The sequence below is a fragment of the Oryx dammah genome, unplaced genomic scaffold (genome assembly GCF_014754425.2).
Source record: "Oryx dammah isolate SB20612 unplaced genomic scaffold, SCBI_Odam_1.1 HiC_scaffold_27, whole genome shotgun sequence".
Lineage (NCBI taxonomy): Eukaryota > Metazoa > Chordata > Mammalia > Artiodactyla > Bovidae > Oryx > Oryx dammah.
Genome location: NW_024070211.1, coordinates 83,663,749 through 83,681,098, shown reverse-complemented (window position 1 = coordinate 83,681,098; position 17,350 = coordinate 83,663,749). Strand labels below are relative to the sequence as shown.

General features: G+C 37.2%; 1 protein-coding gene across 3 annotated transcripts in view; it reads left to right on the top strand.

The window, feature by feature from the left end:
• ZEB2 (zinc finger E-box binding homeobox 2) overlaps positions 1 to 17,350 on the top strand; it is a 136,118-nt gene that overhangs the window by 112,065 nt on the left and 6,703 nt on the right. For all 3 annotated transcript variants that reach the window (XM_040228229.1, XM_040228228.1, XM_040228230.1), the window contains exons 5-9: positions 4,050 to 4,238; positions 4,932 to 5,146; positions 7,741 to 7,849; positions 8,771 to 10,740; positions 12,334 to 12,514. In XM_040228229.1, the coding sequence (XP_040084163.1) occupies positions 4,050 to 4,238; positions 4,932 to 5,146; positions 7,741 to 7,849; positions 8,771 to 10,740; positions 12,334 to 12,514 (2,664 nt within the window). The remainder of the gene's footprint in view (positions 1 to 4,049; positions 4,239 to 4,931; positions 5,147 to 7,740; positions 7,850 to 8,770; positions 10,741 to 12,333; positions 12,515 to 17,350) is intronic.

Here is a 17,350-nt window from a genome sequence, read left to right as displayed (position 1 = left end):
TCAATGGTTTGACCTAGAGGATGGAGAGCTAAGATCACTTCACTTCAGGTGCAGATTAATCCAGTGGATCTAGGGGAGAGGATCATGCAACAACATGGCAGCTGCCTTGAGTACCATAAATCTTAGCAGTAGGGACAGTGGAGAACCATCCCAAGCAAAGGAGAATGTTGTGGTACTGAGTGGAGAAACCATATGCTAGTAACCATATGTTACTAGTATCCATAGCAAGATGAGGGAAAATCACATTACATCCATGATGGTTATACCTAGTTCATAGAAGGCTAGACTCTAACCCACTTAAGTGACTCTAAATATTGAGATATATAACGAATAGCATATCTATACCACATGAAGAAAAATCCTGATAGAGCAGATAGATTTAAATGATTGGCTTTCTTCACAAAACCCTTTTTGAATACTCCCTTGAGCCCTATCAAATTCTTGCAAGTACTTATGATCACGACTACACGGTTTATTGCATAATTGTTCTACAATTACTTGAGTAGTAGGTCTAAGTTCCTACACCTAACTTTTTTTAGAAGACTTCTGCACCAAGATTAGTGTTAAGGACATAATTTATTCCAGATTCATTCCATAAATGATTCTTGAGTGCCTACTAATTTCTAGGCAATATATTTGATGCTCAGGCTACAAAGATGATCAAAGATGATCCTTAACAGGAGCACATGATTTGATATCTTTTGTCCCCATCACACTTGACATAGAAATCTAGTATGGCCAGATTTGATTTACCAAATGAATTGCCTCTCCAAATACCAGTAGTGTACCTAGATGCAGTTTAGTTTGCCTATCCAGAAAAATCAGAATTTTCCTCCCTTTTAAGCCGAAAGGCTATTAATGCAAATCCAATTGAATTTGCATTTGATTACATTTCTGATGGAAACATTCATATGCAAATAAAAATTCATGCAAAGATAGCCAGATAATTCAAATACTTGCTGAAATATCAGGATAAAATTAGGGTGATATTAAATGTATATCTATCCATGTTTGCTAAGTTACACTAAGGATCTTCAAGTGGGACAATGTTCTTGAAAAATGAAAATAAATCGTGTCTTAAACATTTAACAATGTTTAACTAGATCTGAGTTTAGAAAATCACTACCACCTTACTTTCTACTGCCATTGTGCTAATAAAGAAGTCAATCCCTGATCAAATCAGTTAAGTTGTTCAAAAAAGGTTCATTTTGGATCCACACATTTTGTCCCCTTTATCTTTTCTTGCACTTAAAAAACAAAAGGTGACTTTTGATAGATCTGAAGTTATTTTGATGATCCAAAACAATGAATAAATAGTTTGTGCAAGCTGGCATTTCCTTCATACCTCCCTAATGACTTAATGGTGCAAGTTAAATGATACCATCACAGTCACCACCAAGTGTCCTTTGGAAAACATCCATGGCAGCATGAATAGATCAGAGGGAAAGTGATCTTAATCAATGTCCATTCTACTTAGAAAAGATGTTAAGACTGAAGATACTAAGAGAAGATTTAAGCAAAATTTCAAGATACTAAATCTTAATCTACTATTACACTTTCCAAACCTCTATTTGAAGGAAATACAGGTCCTGGAATTAGACCATTGCTCTTGTTAAAATTAACAGATATTAGAGTAGCAAAAGAGAAACATTTGAGATCGCAGTATTCAGATTGTTAGCACTTAATTTAATAGGCTACAAAGTGTAATGCTCCCAGTTTCCTTTTATTTGATCCAATGTATTCATTCATAGTTTCAAATCTTTTTAAAATGCCTGTGCTTCCTGCATTGCTGATGTCACTTAACCATCTATCAAATTTGAAAAGCCTAAACCTAAGAGGAGTGGGGATCTTCACCGTTCCCTCGTTGGCACATCCAAGCTTTCCCCAAATCTAATCCAACCACTTCTTATAATCTCCCTCACCATTTTTTTAACCTTTATCTTTTGCCCAATCCATGGTAAGAGACTCCTAGCTGGTTTCCCAGGGTTTACTTTCCTCTTCCTGTAGTCCGTATCATACTGTAACCAAGGTTGTCATTTGAAAATGCAGATAACTGATAATTTCACCCCAACATCTTTCCTGCTTGATATCTTTCAGTGGCTTCCTGCTTCTCTCAGAAGAAAATCCAGATCCTTAACAAGACTAGCACACACTGCAGGGTTTGGTCCCTATCTTCCTCTTTACCCTTACGTCCAGCTCCCTCGTTCTCTCCATACTCCAGCAATGTCCTGATTCTGAAATGCTCCATGTTCTTTCCAACCACCACTGTTCTACGTTAGCTTCTAGAATTAGTTAACTTCGTGCTTCATGATCAGTTAAGGCTTTCCTGATCTTTCAGACTCCATCAGGTCCCTGTGAAGTCCCCCTGTTACTCCTGTAATACCACCGTGTAACTTTCTTTCATAACACTTATTTGAGTTTGTAATATTATATCTATTTTTGAGACAATATCAGTTGTATTGATCATTTTCATGGCTTCCTGAAGAATGAGGCTGGATCTGTTTTTTGCTAATCAAAACAAAACATGATGCCTATCACATACCAGGCATTCAGTAAATATTTATTGATTAATGGAAGGTTCCACTTTCTAGTCTTCTCATAAACGTTCATAACAGCAAAAGCCAAAAATAAAAATTGACTGGCTTGCTTGAATATCACCCTGCCACAAATTGCTGGGGAGAATTAGGATGACAAATATCAATACTATAGTATCTTTTATGATGGAGAAGGTGAGATGAAGAATGTAGTGAGATCAAGGTTTACTGTCCTCAAAAACTATGAAAGTATGGCCCCACCATGGATTGTACTAGCAAAGGATTATTCTTCACTTACTTCTGGTAGCCACAATGTGGCACCCACTTTCCCAACACTGACTTATGCATAAAAGTTTTTACTTAGGATATTTAAGCCACAACTTATTTTAAAAACATAGCTGCTGCTAAGTCGCTTCAGTCATGTCTGATTCCGTACAACCCCAGAGATGGCAGCCCACCAGGCTCCCACGTCCCTGGGATTCTCCAGGCAAGAACACTGGAGTGGGTTGCCATTTCCTTCTCCAATGCATGAAAGTGAAAAGTGGAAGTGAAGTTGCTCAGTCGTGTCCAACTCCTAGCGACCCCATGGACTGCAGCCTACCAGGCTCCTCCATCCATGGGACTTGCCAGGCAAGAATACTGGAGTGGGGTGCCATTGCCTTCTCCAAAAACATAGCTAGTAGTTTCCAGTATACAGTCTTGGCACACAAATTGCTAACATTGCTTTACACTTGTTATTCATGTCATGGGAACAGAGTCATAAAAGTTAAAAGTCATATCAAAATCACATTGCAAGATAGCCAGTTTCTTAACTCGATCTATTACTTTTTATTTCTATCAATGTGAGCTTAATTTTATTTTCAGCAGCTTTAAAATATTGAGTTAAACATTAAAATTTTAAGAAAAGATAAACTCCAACATTCCTTGAATGTTTTTTTAACAAAGTCTCATTATCTCTCCAAGAATATCCATCCTTCTGCAACTCTCTTGAACTGTGTAGTCCTGGTGGTCTGTGATGTTCAGAGAGTGGAGGGTTAAAAGCTTACATTTAGCAACAGAATGTATACATGGTTAGGAACGTTAAGTTTAGTGGATTATAAAAAATTAAATACACCTTTCTTTAAAAAATAAAGCTTTATAGAGATTATTAAAGTAGCTTTGAGCTCATATTATCTCCCATATTTATGGATCTTAGAATATAGTTCTTTTTTTCATTTTCCCTGAAAAACATTTTAAAATTTCTTTCATTCTTTGCAAAGCACACAGACTAGTCTTCCAGGAAGAGGAAAATAAAATATGCCTATTTAACTTAGAGCAAAGTGTCCTCCTTTTTTTTACATATATTATGAGAATAACCATTCGATCCATAAGTGGTCATCAGCAACACTTCCTGCAAATAAACTAGGTATTTGTAGTCTTTTTGCAAGTCCATGTGTCTTACGGTGATGTAGGCAGATGGAGGCTCCTGGGAAGAAGGCCCTGAAAAGACATTTCTTCTCCTCTTTACCATTTCAGTTAAGAATGCAAATTGCACATCAGACTTTGAGGAATACTTTGCCAAAAGAAAACTGGAGGAACGCGATGGTCATGCAGTCAGCATCGAAGAGTACCTTCAGCGCAGTGACACAGCCATCATTTACCCAGAAGCCCCCGAGGAGCTGTCTCGCCTTGGCACGCCAGAGGCCAATGGGCAGGAAGAAAATGGTGAGGCTGTATTTCATTTTTAGCCACGACGCTGACCTCTGCAGCTGTTACAATTACAAATGCACTACATGCCTGGGTGTTTACCTTAAAATTTGAAGAACAGCTGCAGAGGCATGGAATTTCATGAGCAAAGATTAGAACTGTAATTTTAGGGTATTGTGAAATTTTTTTGTCAGCAAATTTGTGTCATCTGTACATCCAATAAAGAACAAGAACAATTAGAGCCTATTTCTAAGAGATAAAAATATCTACATGGATTCCTATCTTTCCGAAATATTTCACTTTTGAGGGGAAAAAAAAGTTTGGAGATTCTGACCCTCACCTTTTGTTCTTCTTTACGGGTACCCGAAAAGCTCCTTCACCCCGTGAATCCCTGAGTCATCTGTGACTAAAGGTTTCCTACGAACTGTCAGTCACCTAAAGAGAATTTCCTCATTTATCAGCTGTTTAAATTTCCCCCCCAAATGCTCCAGTAATTAATTAATTTTCCAGCGCAGTGTGAGCTGATGCCGACAAGTCTGTCCTGGGTGTGCAAGGGGACTGGCGTGCACGGAGGCCGCGTGCGCCGATGGCACCCTCGTGGAGCAGATTGCAGTGATTCCTGTCATACCATCCCGGGCAGTCAGCCCATTAGCTGCCATTGATTTACTGACCTTTTGGCCTGCTTCTCTCCCTCTCGTCTCTCGGCTACAGACCTGCCACCTGGAACTCCAGATGCTTTTGCCCAACTGCTGACCTGCCCCTACTGCGACCGGGGCTACAAGCGCTTGACATCACTGAAGGAGCACATCAAGTACCGCCACGAGAAGAATGAAGAGAACTTTTCCTGCCCTCTGTGTAGCTACACGTTTGCCTACCGCACCCAGCTCGAGCGGCATATGGTGACGCACAAGCCAGGGACAGATCAGGTGGGGGGTTGGTTTTAAGTGATTTCTTTCTATAATAACCCCTTAGAGAAACGATATTGCTTTGATTGGCAATCATTATTAATTTTTCATGGCATTTTGAAGATGCAGATCTTTTAATGGTAATAGCTTTAATTGAGGTCTAAATGATTTTTTGATGGTCTCTTCTAATATGATTTAATAGTCTTATGTTCACGATCGAATGAGTGTGTTAATTTCTAATTTAGAAATTTTATTTGCACTTTAACTTGACTTTAGTTTCATTTTTATGTTCCACAAAAAGTGAATGAAATTGTAGCATTTTAATTATACATTATTAAACATCTCAGCAATTTTAATTCCATTTTTCACCTAGTTTTACTTAGTTTTTTTTTTTAATGTAAAATCTAAGTCATAGTAAAAGAAGTGTGTATTCTTTCCATTGGTCACATAACATCTTCAATTACTTAGGCTATTTTTACAAGCTGCTACTAGTTTATGAAATCTAATTAAGTGTTTTAAGGAAAATCAAAAAGCACATAATACATATGCATGCGTATATAAAATAAGCTGTATTAATACTCAAATGTGTATATGTAATAAAAATGATCCTTTCTTGATATTCATATTTGTTGCTAAATATTAAAATTACTCTGCCTTTTGGATTACTTGTGTTCAAAATAAAGACTCTATCTTCAACAGTATAGCTTCTTAAATCCTTAAAATGATTGAGTAGGTTTGATTCACAGTGTCCCTTAAATGTTTTAGCAAAACTGCTTTTTATGTCTTCTTGGGAGAGTTCACTGCAGATTGATATTATGAGGCGTTCGGATGGTAACAAAATTGATGTGCCTTAAGTCTCAATATCTGGTCCTACAGTTCTGGAATCACCCTATATAAACCTTGACACCGTATCTGTTTTTAAAATTATTGAACAAGATATTCTCTAAAATTATTACGGGCTTTATTTTCTTTGAATAAGGAGAATGAGAAGAAGGAAACACAAGCAATGGCAATGATACTGGATTATGGAATTTCATTATTTTAAGAAAATAGCTCATGTAAATCATTTCATTTATATCTCATTGAACTTGTCACCTGCATGTTTTTCCAAGTTCAGCTGTAAAAACCGTGCTTACATAGTTACACTTATGTAACAGTTTCTCTCCCCGTGCTTATATGCACAAAAACTCCAGGAAAAAAAAAAAAGGTGCCTAGATATTTATCTAGCATAACTGCTTTAAATTTCACATGCACAAGTGTGATTGTGCTGGCGCATTATGAATGGTAGCTTTGGTGTTGAAAAGTCCCCTCATTTGCTCATGGCATTTACAATTAGTAAATTAAAATGATTGTATCATATTAACAGTGGCACAACTAAAGTTTATAGTAGTCCTCTGAGGGCTGTGGGGGGAGACAAAGCAGCTGTTGCTGTTTGTTTATGCAACTCAGCAACATATGAGCGCTGGTCCCTCAATGGCGCTCGGCGGGCTGGGCTCCGCTTGATCTTTGAAGGTTGCTGCTGTTTGAACAAACCTCCCTGTGTCCCATGTAACACCATCTGTCTCACTAGGAATGTGGGAAGATTCAGCACACCCTAGCAGTTGTCATACCGTTTCTGTACTGTCTTTTTTGCAAAAGGCTTTTGTGTCATTGCTGCTTGAAAAAGGCTGGCCTCCTACCTTGAACATCCAGAGTGGATGACTGTATTTTTTCTTTCTTTCTTTTTTTTTCGGAATTCTAAGTCACAGTGCTTTTTTCCCCTTGTTCAAAAAGGTCAGCTGTGTTTGATTATATCTTTGCTGCTTTTAACTTGTCTTTTCAGCAAACTTTTTTTCTTTTTCATCCCTACTCCCTAGCATACTACTAAAAAGGAAAATGACAGGTCGTTGAAGTCTTTCCTACTGGCCTGTGATAAAACTGCTCAAGCAGTTCTAGCCCAAGATGTTGTCTCTTACTTTTGATAATGAATCAAATCTTACATGCAACATCTCAGGAAAAACAGGGTTTATATTTGCTACTAGCACTGTGAATGAGGTATTTAAACATGCTTATCATGTAATAAAATATTTATAATCAGGGATTTTTTAATTTATGTGAGATTTTTTTCTTTCTTCTTTAAAATCAGTATTGCTTCAGTATAAGATATGCTTTTACCTCAATACAGAAAAGAGAAAATGAGTTAGTTGTGTGGGGAGTTCTTTGGGGAGACTAGGATTTTGAGTATAATATTTATTTTTTTCCTTGACAAAATCATTGCGTTCCAACAGGGAATCTTCAAATTTTAGAATCTGCAGTAAACACAGAGAGCCACAAACATCTTTGCAATTATGCTTTCTCATCTCCAACGGCTTAAAGAAACATTTTGGAAAAGAGACTACAGAGATAATTCTAAAGCAAGTGTTGGATGCGCATGTGAAAGCACTTTTTTTTTATTTGTTCCAATTTTATTGCCAACATTATCACTTTTATTGCAACTCTGAAAGACTGGGCAAATAAATAAACATGCACTCAAACCTTTTGGCCTGTCTGAAAATAGAGGCCTTTTAAAAATATTTGTAACAAATTTCCTTTGTTCCTCCTGCACAAAACTGATGTCAGTCTTTCTCCTTTTATAGCACCAAATGCTGACCCAAGGAGCAGGTAATCGCAAGTTCAAATGCACAGAGTGTGGCAAGGCCTTCAAATATAAACACCATCTGAAGGAACACCTGCGAATCCACAGTGGTGAGTAGTAGAGGAGCTGGTGCTTGTTTTTGCATTTTGTTTCGTTAGGAATGTTTCTAAAGATTGTATGAAATGTACACAATCCTGTTTGTAGTTTTTTAGAACTACACATTTATGTCATAAGCTTTGTGTGCCCGCTTTGTCTTTGTGAGCCTTACAGTACCACCAATAGCACGACTAATAAGAGGAGGAGTGCTTATACTTCTTGAAAACTGCACGTGTTTTGCCTTCTTGTGAAATCTAGAGGCTCCTTTTTGTCCTTTAAAATGTTTTTGACCTGAAGAAACTCAGCTGGCAAACTCTGAAGGATATTCATTTTTTGATACCCAAACTTGAAAGAAGAATGTGGAAGAATTTTGGATAAGAGCTTTTGTATGATAAGTGTTCCTTGATTCCTGAAAGCTGTATTTTTAGAACAACATCTTACCACTGAGATTTCTTCTTTATAACTATTTTGATAGCTCTGCCAAGCATTTTATTACCAAATTGGATGCTATTCAAAGGACTAGTTGGATTGGTAGAATCAATGGAATCTTCACAGAGTTGATTAAAGCCATGGTTACACTTCCCTTTAAATACTGTGACATCTTTATTGTGCTATTGACCACACATTAATCTAACACTCTGTTTAAATAGGAGGCTGCCGATGGCAAGACAAGATTTTGGATCTTGGCTGAAAAAGGCACAGATAGCCCTCACCTTCCACTGCTAACATCTTGAATTATGTCCTCCCAGGGTAGATAAAGCCCAGAAACAGTTATAGCCACATAATTCTAATCTAAGCACCTAGACTGTAGAGGTGCCCCATTGTGTTCCTTTCCTTTGATCGCACAGATTCTTGCCTGGGTAGATGATTGCAATTGTTGCCCCATCAAAAAGAAAAAAAAAAAAAAGTAACATTAATTTTAATTGTCATTTTAGGTGAAAAACCGTACGAGTGCCCCAACTGCAAGAAACGTTTCTCCCATTCTGGTTCCTACAGTTCACACATCAGCAGCAAGAAATGCATTGGCTTAATCTCTGTAAATGGCCGAATGAGAAACAATATCAAGACAGGTTCTTCTCCTAATTCTGTTTCTTCTTCTCCTACTAATTCGGCCATTACCCAGTTAAGAAACAAATTGGAGAATGGAAAACCACTTAGTATGTCTGAACAGACAGGCTTACTTAAAATTAAAACAGAACCACTAGACTTCAATGACTATAAAGTTCTTATGGCCACACATGGGTTTAGTGGCACTAGTCCTTTTATGAATGGTGCACTTGGAACCACCAGCCCTTTAGGAGTTCATCCGTCTGCTCAGAGTCCAATGCAGCACTTAGGTGTAGGGATGGAAGCCCCTTTACTTGGATTCCCCACAATGAATAGCAATTTAAGCGAGGTACAAAAGGTTCTACAGATTGTGGACAACACAGTTTCCAGACAAAAAATGGACTGCAAGGCTGAAGAAATTTCCAAGTTGAAAGGTTATCACATGAAGGATCCATGCTCTCAACCTGAGGAACAAGGAGTTACTTCTCCTAATATTCCACCTGTAGGTCTTCCAGTAGTGAGTCATAATGGTGCCACTAAAAGTATTATTGACTACACGTTAGAAAAAGTCAATGAAGCCAAAGCTTGCCTCCAGAGCTTGACTACTGACTCAAGGAGACAGATCAGTAATATAAAGAAAGAGAAGCTACGTACTTTAATAGATTTGGTCACCGATGACAAAATGATTGAGAACCACAACATATCCACTCCATTCTCCTGCCAGTTTTGTAAAGAAAGTTTTCCTGGCCCCATTCCTTTGCATCAGCATGAACGTTACCTTTGTAAGATGAATGAAGAGATCAAGGCAGTCCTGCAACCCCATGAAAACATAGTCCCCAACAAAGCTGGAGTTTTTGTTGATAATAAAGCCCTCCTCTTGTCATCTGTACTTTCTGAGAAAGGAATGACAAGCCCCATCAACCCATACAAGGACCACATGTCTGTACTTAAAGCATATTATGCTATGAACATGGAGCCCAACTCTGATGAACTGCTGAAAATTTCCATTGCTGTGGGCCTTCCTCAGGAATTTGTGAAGGAATGGTTTGAGCAACGAAAAGTCTACCAGTACTCAAATTCCAGGTCACCATCACTGGAAAGGAACTCCAAGCCGTTAGCTCCCAACAGTAACCCTCCCACAAAAGACTCTTTATTACCCAGGTCCCCCGTAAAACCCATGGACTCCATAACATCACCATCTATAGCAGAACTCCACAACAGTGTTACGAATTGTGACCCTCCTCTCAGGCTAACAAAACCTTCCCATTTTACCAATATTAAACCAGTTGAAAAATTGGACCACTCCAGGAGTAATACTCCTTCTCCCTTAAATCTTTCCTCCACATCTTCTAAAAACTCCCACAGTAGTTCTTACACTCCAAACAGCTTCTCATCTGAGGAGCTCCAGGCTGAGCCTTTGGACCTGTCATTACCAAAACAAATGAAAGAACCCAAAAGTATTATAGCCACAAAGAACAAAACGAAAGTTGGCAGCATAAATTTAGACCACAGCAGTGTTTCTTCATCATCTGAAAACTCAGATGAGCCTCTGAACTTGACTTTTATCAAGAAGGAGTTTTCAAATTCAAATAATCTGGACAGCAAAAGTGCTAACCCAGTGTTCGGCATGAACCCCTTTAGTGCCAAACCTCTCTACACAGCTCTTCCTCCACAAAGTGCGTTCCCCCCTGCCACTTTCATGCCACCAGTCCAGACTAGTATCCCTGGACTGCGACCATACCCAGGACTGGATCAGATGAGCTTCCTACCACACATGGCCTATACTTACCCAACTGGAGCAGCTACTTTTGCTGACATGCAGCAAAGGAGAAAGTACCAGCGGAAACCAGGATTTCAGGTAATGAGACATTTTTTTAATCAGAAGAGAGAAGGTGAAAATTATATCACTTATGTGTATGTAGGAAAAAATCTTATTGGAAAAAATCTAAAGCTGTGTTCTCAGCAGAAATAGAAGAGTGGGTTTGAACTTGAAGCTAAAACTGAGTGGGCTAGACAAATAAATGGAGAAACAATGGGACCCTTTGCTATCAAGCAATTGTGCCTTAAGAAAAGAGAAAGAACTTAATATTTATCATTAAGGTTTATTTAGATCGATCCATCTGCTTTCAGAATTATATGCTGATATGAGTATTTGGGGGGTTTCCCTGATAGCTCAGATGGTAAAGAATCTGCCTGCAGTACAGGAGACCTCAGTTCAATCCCTGGGTTGGGAAGATCCCCTGGAGAAGGGAAAGGCTACCCACCCAAGTATTCTGGCCTGGAGAATTCCATATACTGTACAGATCATGGGGTCGCAAAAAGTCAGATATGACTGACTGACTTTCACTTCATGAGTATTTTGTAGGACTTATATAGAAGCTAAACGTTAACATTTATGACAGTCACATACTTTTAGAGATGCTCACAATTTGCAATAATACTTATGTAAATTTGATGTGCCCTTGGTTTCATAGAGAATAGTTTATTTGGAAGAGTATTTTAAAAAATATTTTGTACATTCCACATGACTTCCTTTGTAGTTTTCAAGCTAGTGAATAATTTATGGTTTTTCAAATATAAAAGCAGGTATGTTTTAACATCATGGAGTAAAATCCATGTTTATGAAATAGGAGCATAAGTAGCAGTGTGCACCTCTGTAACATCTGTTCCAGTATTCCAATTTACAGTACATCTGCCCTCTTTGTAAATGTATTTAAGCCTATTTAATCTTCTCTAATATTAATTAGTGCAGACGTAGTCTAAGAAAAGTGAACTGTGGGCTAGCAAATGGAAATGTATGTTATCATGCAAGTTTGCACTCCTTTGGATCAAGACAAAATAAATATCAAGAAATTTAATAATTTACTGATCCACATTCATTATTGCTCAATGCTGAAGGCTGTTTTAACATAGATAGAACATTGATAAAAAGTGTTATTAATATTCCCTATTTCAAATTAGAAAATTAAATATAAAAATATAGCTCGAGGCCTTTAGTTGGTAGACATACATTTAAATAGATTGCATAATAATAACATTTTGTACCTAAATATAAAATTCAATTAAAATGGGGTTTCTGCAGCTACAGATCATTTCTAAAGTTAAGCACACTGGAAAATACACAAATTCTGATGTTTAATTCTCACTCACAGATACTTCCTGATAGAAAAAAAATTAAGGAATATGGGGAAGTTTATGTTTCTCTCACCTTCAGAGTTGACCATTTTCTGTCCTTGAAAAACAACAAGCTCTACCACCTAGGGCAGAGAAGGTTTATATTTTTGTTGAGATGTGAACCGTCCTATATTGTTTATGGAAAGTAACAGTTTCTAAGAACTAGATGGATTCAGAGAGAGCACTTCTGAGATTCTCCAAATGTCAGCCAATGCACAGTTGTTTGTGATAAACACAAAGAGGAGCGGCTGTGTTGAACTGTGTGATTATGTCACAGGGAGAATTGCTTGATGGAGCACCAGACTACATGTCAGGCCTGGATGACATGACAGACTCCGACTCCTGTCTGTCTCGAAAGAAGATCAAGAAGACAGAGAGCGGCATGTATGCATGTGACTTATGTGACAAGACATTCCAGAAAAGCAGTTCCCTTCTGCGACATAAATACGAACACACAGGTATGAGTGACTTTGACTAGCTAGTTAGAGCTTCCCGGCCTGCTGTACATTTCATAATATTTAATGAGTACACTTGTGCAACATAAGATGTAGCATATGCTGATACCTTCAACAAGGAAGAAATAATGCTTTTGCCTCGCTCAGTAGGACTCTTTTGTTGCCTGTTTATTGGATCATTCATGTGTTTATGAGCCTGCTTGTCTTATATTTTTCAAGTTAGTCTGTACACCAAATTCACAAATCCTGTCAAAGATGTATTTAAATGGCCAGGGCAATGAAATGACATGACATAAGCCAGCTACAGAAAATATCTTCAAATTCTTAAGCTGTGATGAACCTATATGTGGAAAAATTGAACAATAAAAAATTCAGTCAATGCTGTATTTGTTTCATCATCGAAACATCAAGTAAGCCATGATGGGGTTGGGCGGGGGGAGCTGGTATTCAGTTTGGTTTTTACAAATTGGCCATATTTTGAATAAACTAAAAATGTTAGTACTGTGAAAGAAAAGGCATAAGTGAATAATAGGCCAAATGAGCTACGGAAATTACTGATATTTGGAAGACTAAAATACAACTTTCTAAATGTAGATTATTTCTTTCCAATTCATGCATTCCTCTTTAGGAAGAATTAAACAGGGTTGACAAGATAGCCTGATTTTTCCCTATAAGTAGAGAGAGAATGGCTTGATTTTTCAAAAGAAAGCCAAGGGCCATAAGAAGAAGCAGTATTAGTTCCCTAAATCCAAGATCTGATCTGCTATGTGCTGGAGCCATACCTGTGTTCCCTCCCTCCTTCCCCCTCCCACCCTTAACCAAAACATAGCTCTGCTGCGTCCCTGTTCTTAATCCATCTCCAGCAGAAATGTGGTATGCTGCACTGGGCCTAGGTGGGAAAAGAAAGAAGGTAGGATTGCAACCAAAATACTGATGGCTGGAAATTACAGGAAGGTTCTCATTTTAAACCAAGATGTCTAGTATCAAACATTTTAAAAATATAGAGGAAAAAAATTAACGTAAATGCTTTGGGGGGAAAAGTGACGAAGACGCAAAAAAGAAAAACAAAGACAAGGGAATGTGAATACTTCCTGTCACATTTTGACCATCTAAATCCGTAGTACCCTTTTTAGTGATTGAAAACCATCCTTGGGAAGCATTTGTACTGTCACCTTGCCTTATTCCTCACTGGGCATGTGGCAGAGGCAGTACAATGACCACAGTCACCTGAGGCTGTGGGAAAGTTGGGTGAGTTTTGCAACATTAAACATTGAGGGTATTTGTGAAAAGAACAAGGTTGATAAATAACAGTGCTCTTATTTCAACCAACCTAGTTTTCTTTTTCTTCAATTGTCTGATGCTAATTGCTATTATTTTGAAATTTCTACTAGTGATACTTTAAAAGCAACCTAATTTGAATAGCAAATCCCAATAGTTTTTATACTTGTGTGACATAATTCAGTGTTCGAAATGTCACAGTTTTCTTACATTTGTCTTTTATGATATATATCAATAGATATTTTCTTTAGTACCAAGTCCTATTTATGTATTATAGATTAAATATATTTTTATACCTAAATTTACTTTAATATCTTAATCAACCTCAAATATATTTTGTATTTCATTATTCAGCTACAGTAAGCACATCGTTGAAGGCATTTTTCCCTCTCTGGTTTTATTATATGAACATATGCAAACTCTATCATTTACTACATGGTGAGTGCAAAACTTTTATTTTAGTGAGGGCTGTTATACATATTTACATCCAGGCAATACAAATTAGTATTAGTATACTATTAAATTAGTATACTATTTCCTACAAATTAGTCCATAAACTCCAAGGTGTATAGATAGTTGAGAGACACCAAAGTTGACAAACTCAAATATGCATGATCAATTTGAAAAATATACTATACTAAAAAAATGTTCTGGTCCTTTAAGATGTGAGAAAATCAGCTGCCTAGAAACATTGCCTAGCAACAAGATGCTAACCATCCAATGATTTCTCTAAACTTGTGATTAATTATCCTCCTGTTGGCTTCCCAGATTGTCAAGTTTCCACTGTGTTAACTTTTTTGGTCTCTTGACCAAACATCTCGTGACATTTTCAACTGTCAGTGTATTAGGTTCTATCAAAGTGAAGTTCTTCATGAATTTTCTATCACTATGATAAATGTGGAAATTTAGCTCACTTTCCTTCCTAACTGGGCCCCACAAGCCTTTTATTTGTTTATATTAAGGACTAGTAATACTTTGAGAATGTGTTAAAAAGAAAATTATAAGTGAGAACAATCTTTGGGTTGATTGATTCTAAGGTTGGGAAATGAAATTGAATGGTCATTTGATTATGTGTTGATTATGAATGTGTCATTGATAAACTGTATTTGTTATATCTGTCTACAATTTAACATATAAAATAGTTTAAATTAAGAAGGAAGTTATGAGCTACTTATTTTCAAGATTCTGTGCTCTTTTACCTTGGCCTGTTTATTTCCTAAGCAGACACCAAAAATAATAATCCTTAATTCTCCTTACCAATGGCTCATTGCTTGCTTGCTTTTCCTGGGATTTGGGACTGGGACAGAGGAAGAAAACCATACATAAATGTTGATTTCAATAGAATTAATTGTCACAAACAAGGATTGAGAAATCTGAAACTCTTGTTAAGCACTGTAAAGAATTCACTTATTAAAAAAAAAAGAATTCACTTAAATTCCACTAAAATTTAAATCTGACATCTGTTGAGTACTTTCTCTGTTGAGAAAGGTAGGTGCTCTTAAACCCACTTTATTTAGAAAAGTAATAAAAAAATGTTTCTACTTTTGAGTGAAGTTCAAGTTTCAAAGTTACCCAGTCAATTTTGTTTTTCAGCTACATGGTAATCTTCTTCATACCACAGACCTTTCATTTATTAATTTCAGTTATTTTGTCAGGTGAATCATGAGACCTGATATTAGAGAAAAAAAAAAAAAAAAACTTACCCTGTAAAAGTTTTTACTTACTCAATATCAGTTTGGATGTTTTTTTCTGAATTTTGTTCATGTGGAAACTTAATTCCAGGACATCTTGATTTGAATCAGGTAAACTAATCAAGCAATTTAAAAAGAGATAAATGGCAAAGTTAGTTCCTATTTAAACTGAATGTATTAAATGCTTACAAGTGAAATTTCTGGAGATTAGTAGAATATTTAGTGCAATTCTAAAACTCCTGCTCTCAAATTCTATCTTTGGCATGACATAATAGCTGAACATTTTATTCTCTTAGGTTGTTAGTTCATGATGTAGAATTAACGTATTTTAGTATAAGCATATTATTTATGACCAAAAGGACTCCCTTAAAATCAACCACCTGTAACTTTCAAATATCTATGGGCTACGCCAGTGCCTCAGTGGTAAAGAACTCGCCTGCAATGCAGGAGACACAGGAGACATGGGTTTGATCCCTGGGTCAGGAAGATCCCCTGGAGGAGGGAATGGCAGCCCACTCGAGTATACCAGCCGGGAAAATCCCATGTACAGAGAAGGCTGGCAGGCTACCATCCACAGGGTCACAGAGTCAGACACAACTAAAGTGACTAAGAATGAGCACACATCAAATATCTATATCTTAAAGACGTCAGTTCAGTGGGCATCCCCAAAGCATATCTAACAGGCCTTGAACTTGTCCTTGAGAATGCTCGTTCAGGACATTGCTCTGTGTTTTGTTCCTTTGGAAAAGAGACAGCCATATCAACTGTGATGTTTGTTCACAATTATTCACACAGCTGATCCATGTAGTGAACTAACCAATCAACATTTCTGTGCCCTTGAACTTCTGAGACATTAAGAGAGGTTGCAGGACAGTTCTGCCCACGTGCACTGTAGCAACTAAAGAACCAAGAAAGTTTTTAGTTTTTATCTGCAATTTCTCTTCTCTCCATTCAGATTCATTTCTTCCATGTACTTTGCTCCTGATACATGCATCTTGCTTACAACTTGGGAAATTACTGAATGTGTACTAATAAATACAAATAAAAATATGGAACATTCATTGAGTGCTTACTATGTGCAGTCCTTGAACTAAACACTTTACCTACATTGTCTCCTTCACTCTTTGTCCCAGTCTACAAGTTAGGTCCCCAAATGATTTCCCTATTACCAACAAGGACCCTAATCCTCAGACGGAGAGGTTAACATGCTTGAGGCTACACAGCAGGTCTTAAAAGATGGATTTGAACCTGGGCAGTCAAACTCTAGAATCCATTTTCCCTATCTAACTCTGCACCACCCTGGCTCTGTGAATGAATTACCACTGTCAGAATCATCTTATCCTAGCTCCTAATAGCATTTTTTTAAAGGTCCAAGTAAAATACACACAAGAGAGATCAAATTCATATATAGCAACATGAGGTTTTCTGGAAGGCAAAACCTCTGTCTTTTTCCCAAATGCACTTCTGCTTCCTGTTAAATTACCTTCCCACCTGGTGGTCTTGTCAAATGAAAAATCACACTCTCTTTCCAAACTCTTGGCACTCCATTGACATTCTCTTCTCTGTTATCTACTTTACCTCATTCAAGACATCTTTTCCAAAAGTTAAGTTCTGGTGTGGTTTGAATTACACTTTTTTTCTTCAGACTACTAGCTGCCTTGAAACAGATTACTAGAATCTTCTTTATTTCCAATACTTTCTAATTTTTCCTCTTACAGGTAAATAACTTCTTCCTACTCTAATAGTTTACCACATGGTAAACCACATCTTATCACTTAATTTATCCTGGATGTTACAATAAGATAAAGATCATTAATGAACTAACATAGAGCAGCCAACAGCATTTTCTAAATAGTAGCATGCCCCAGAG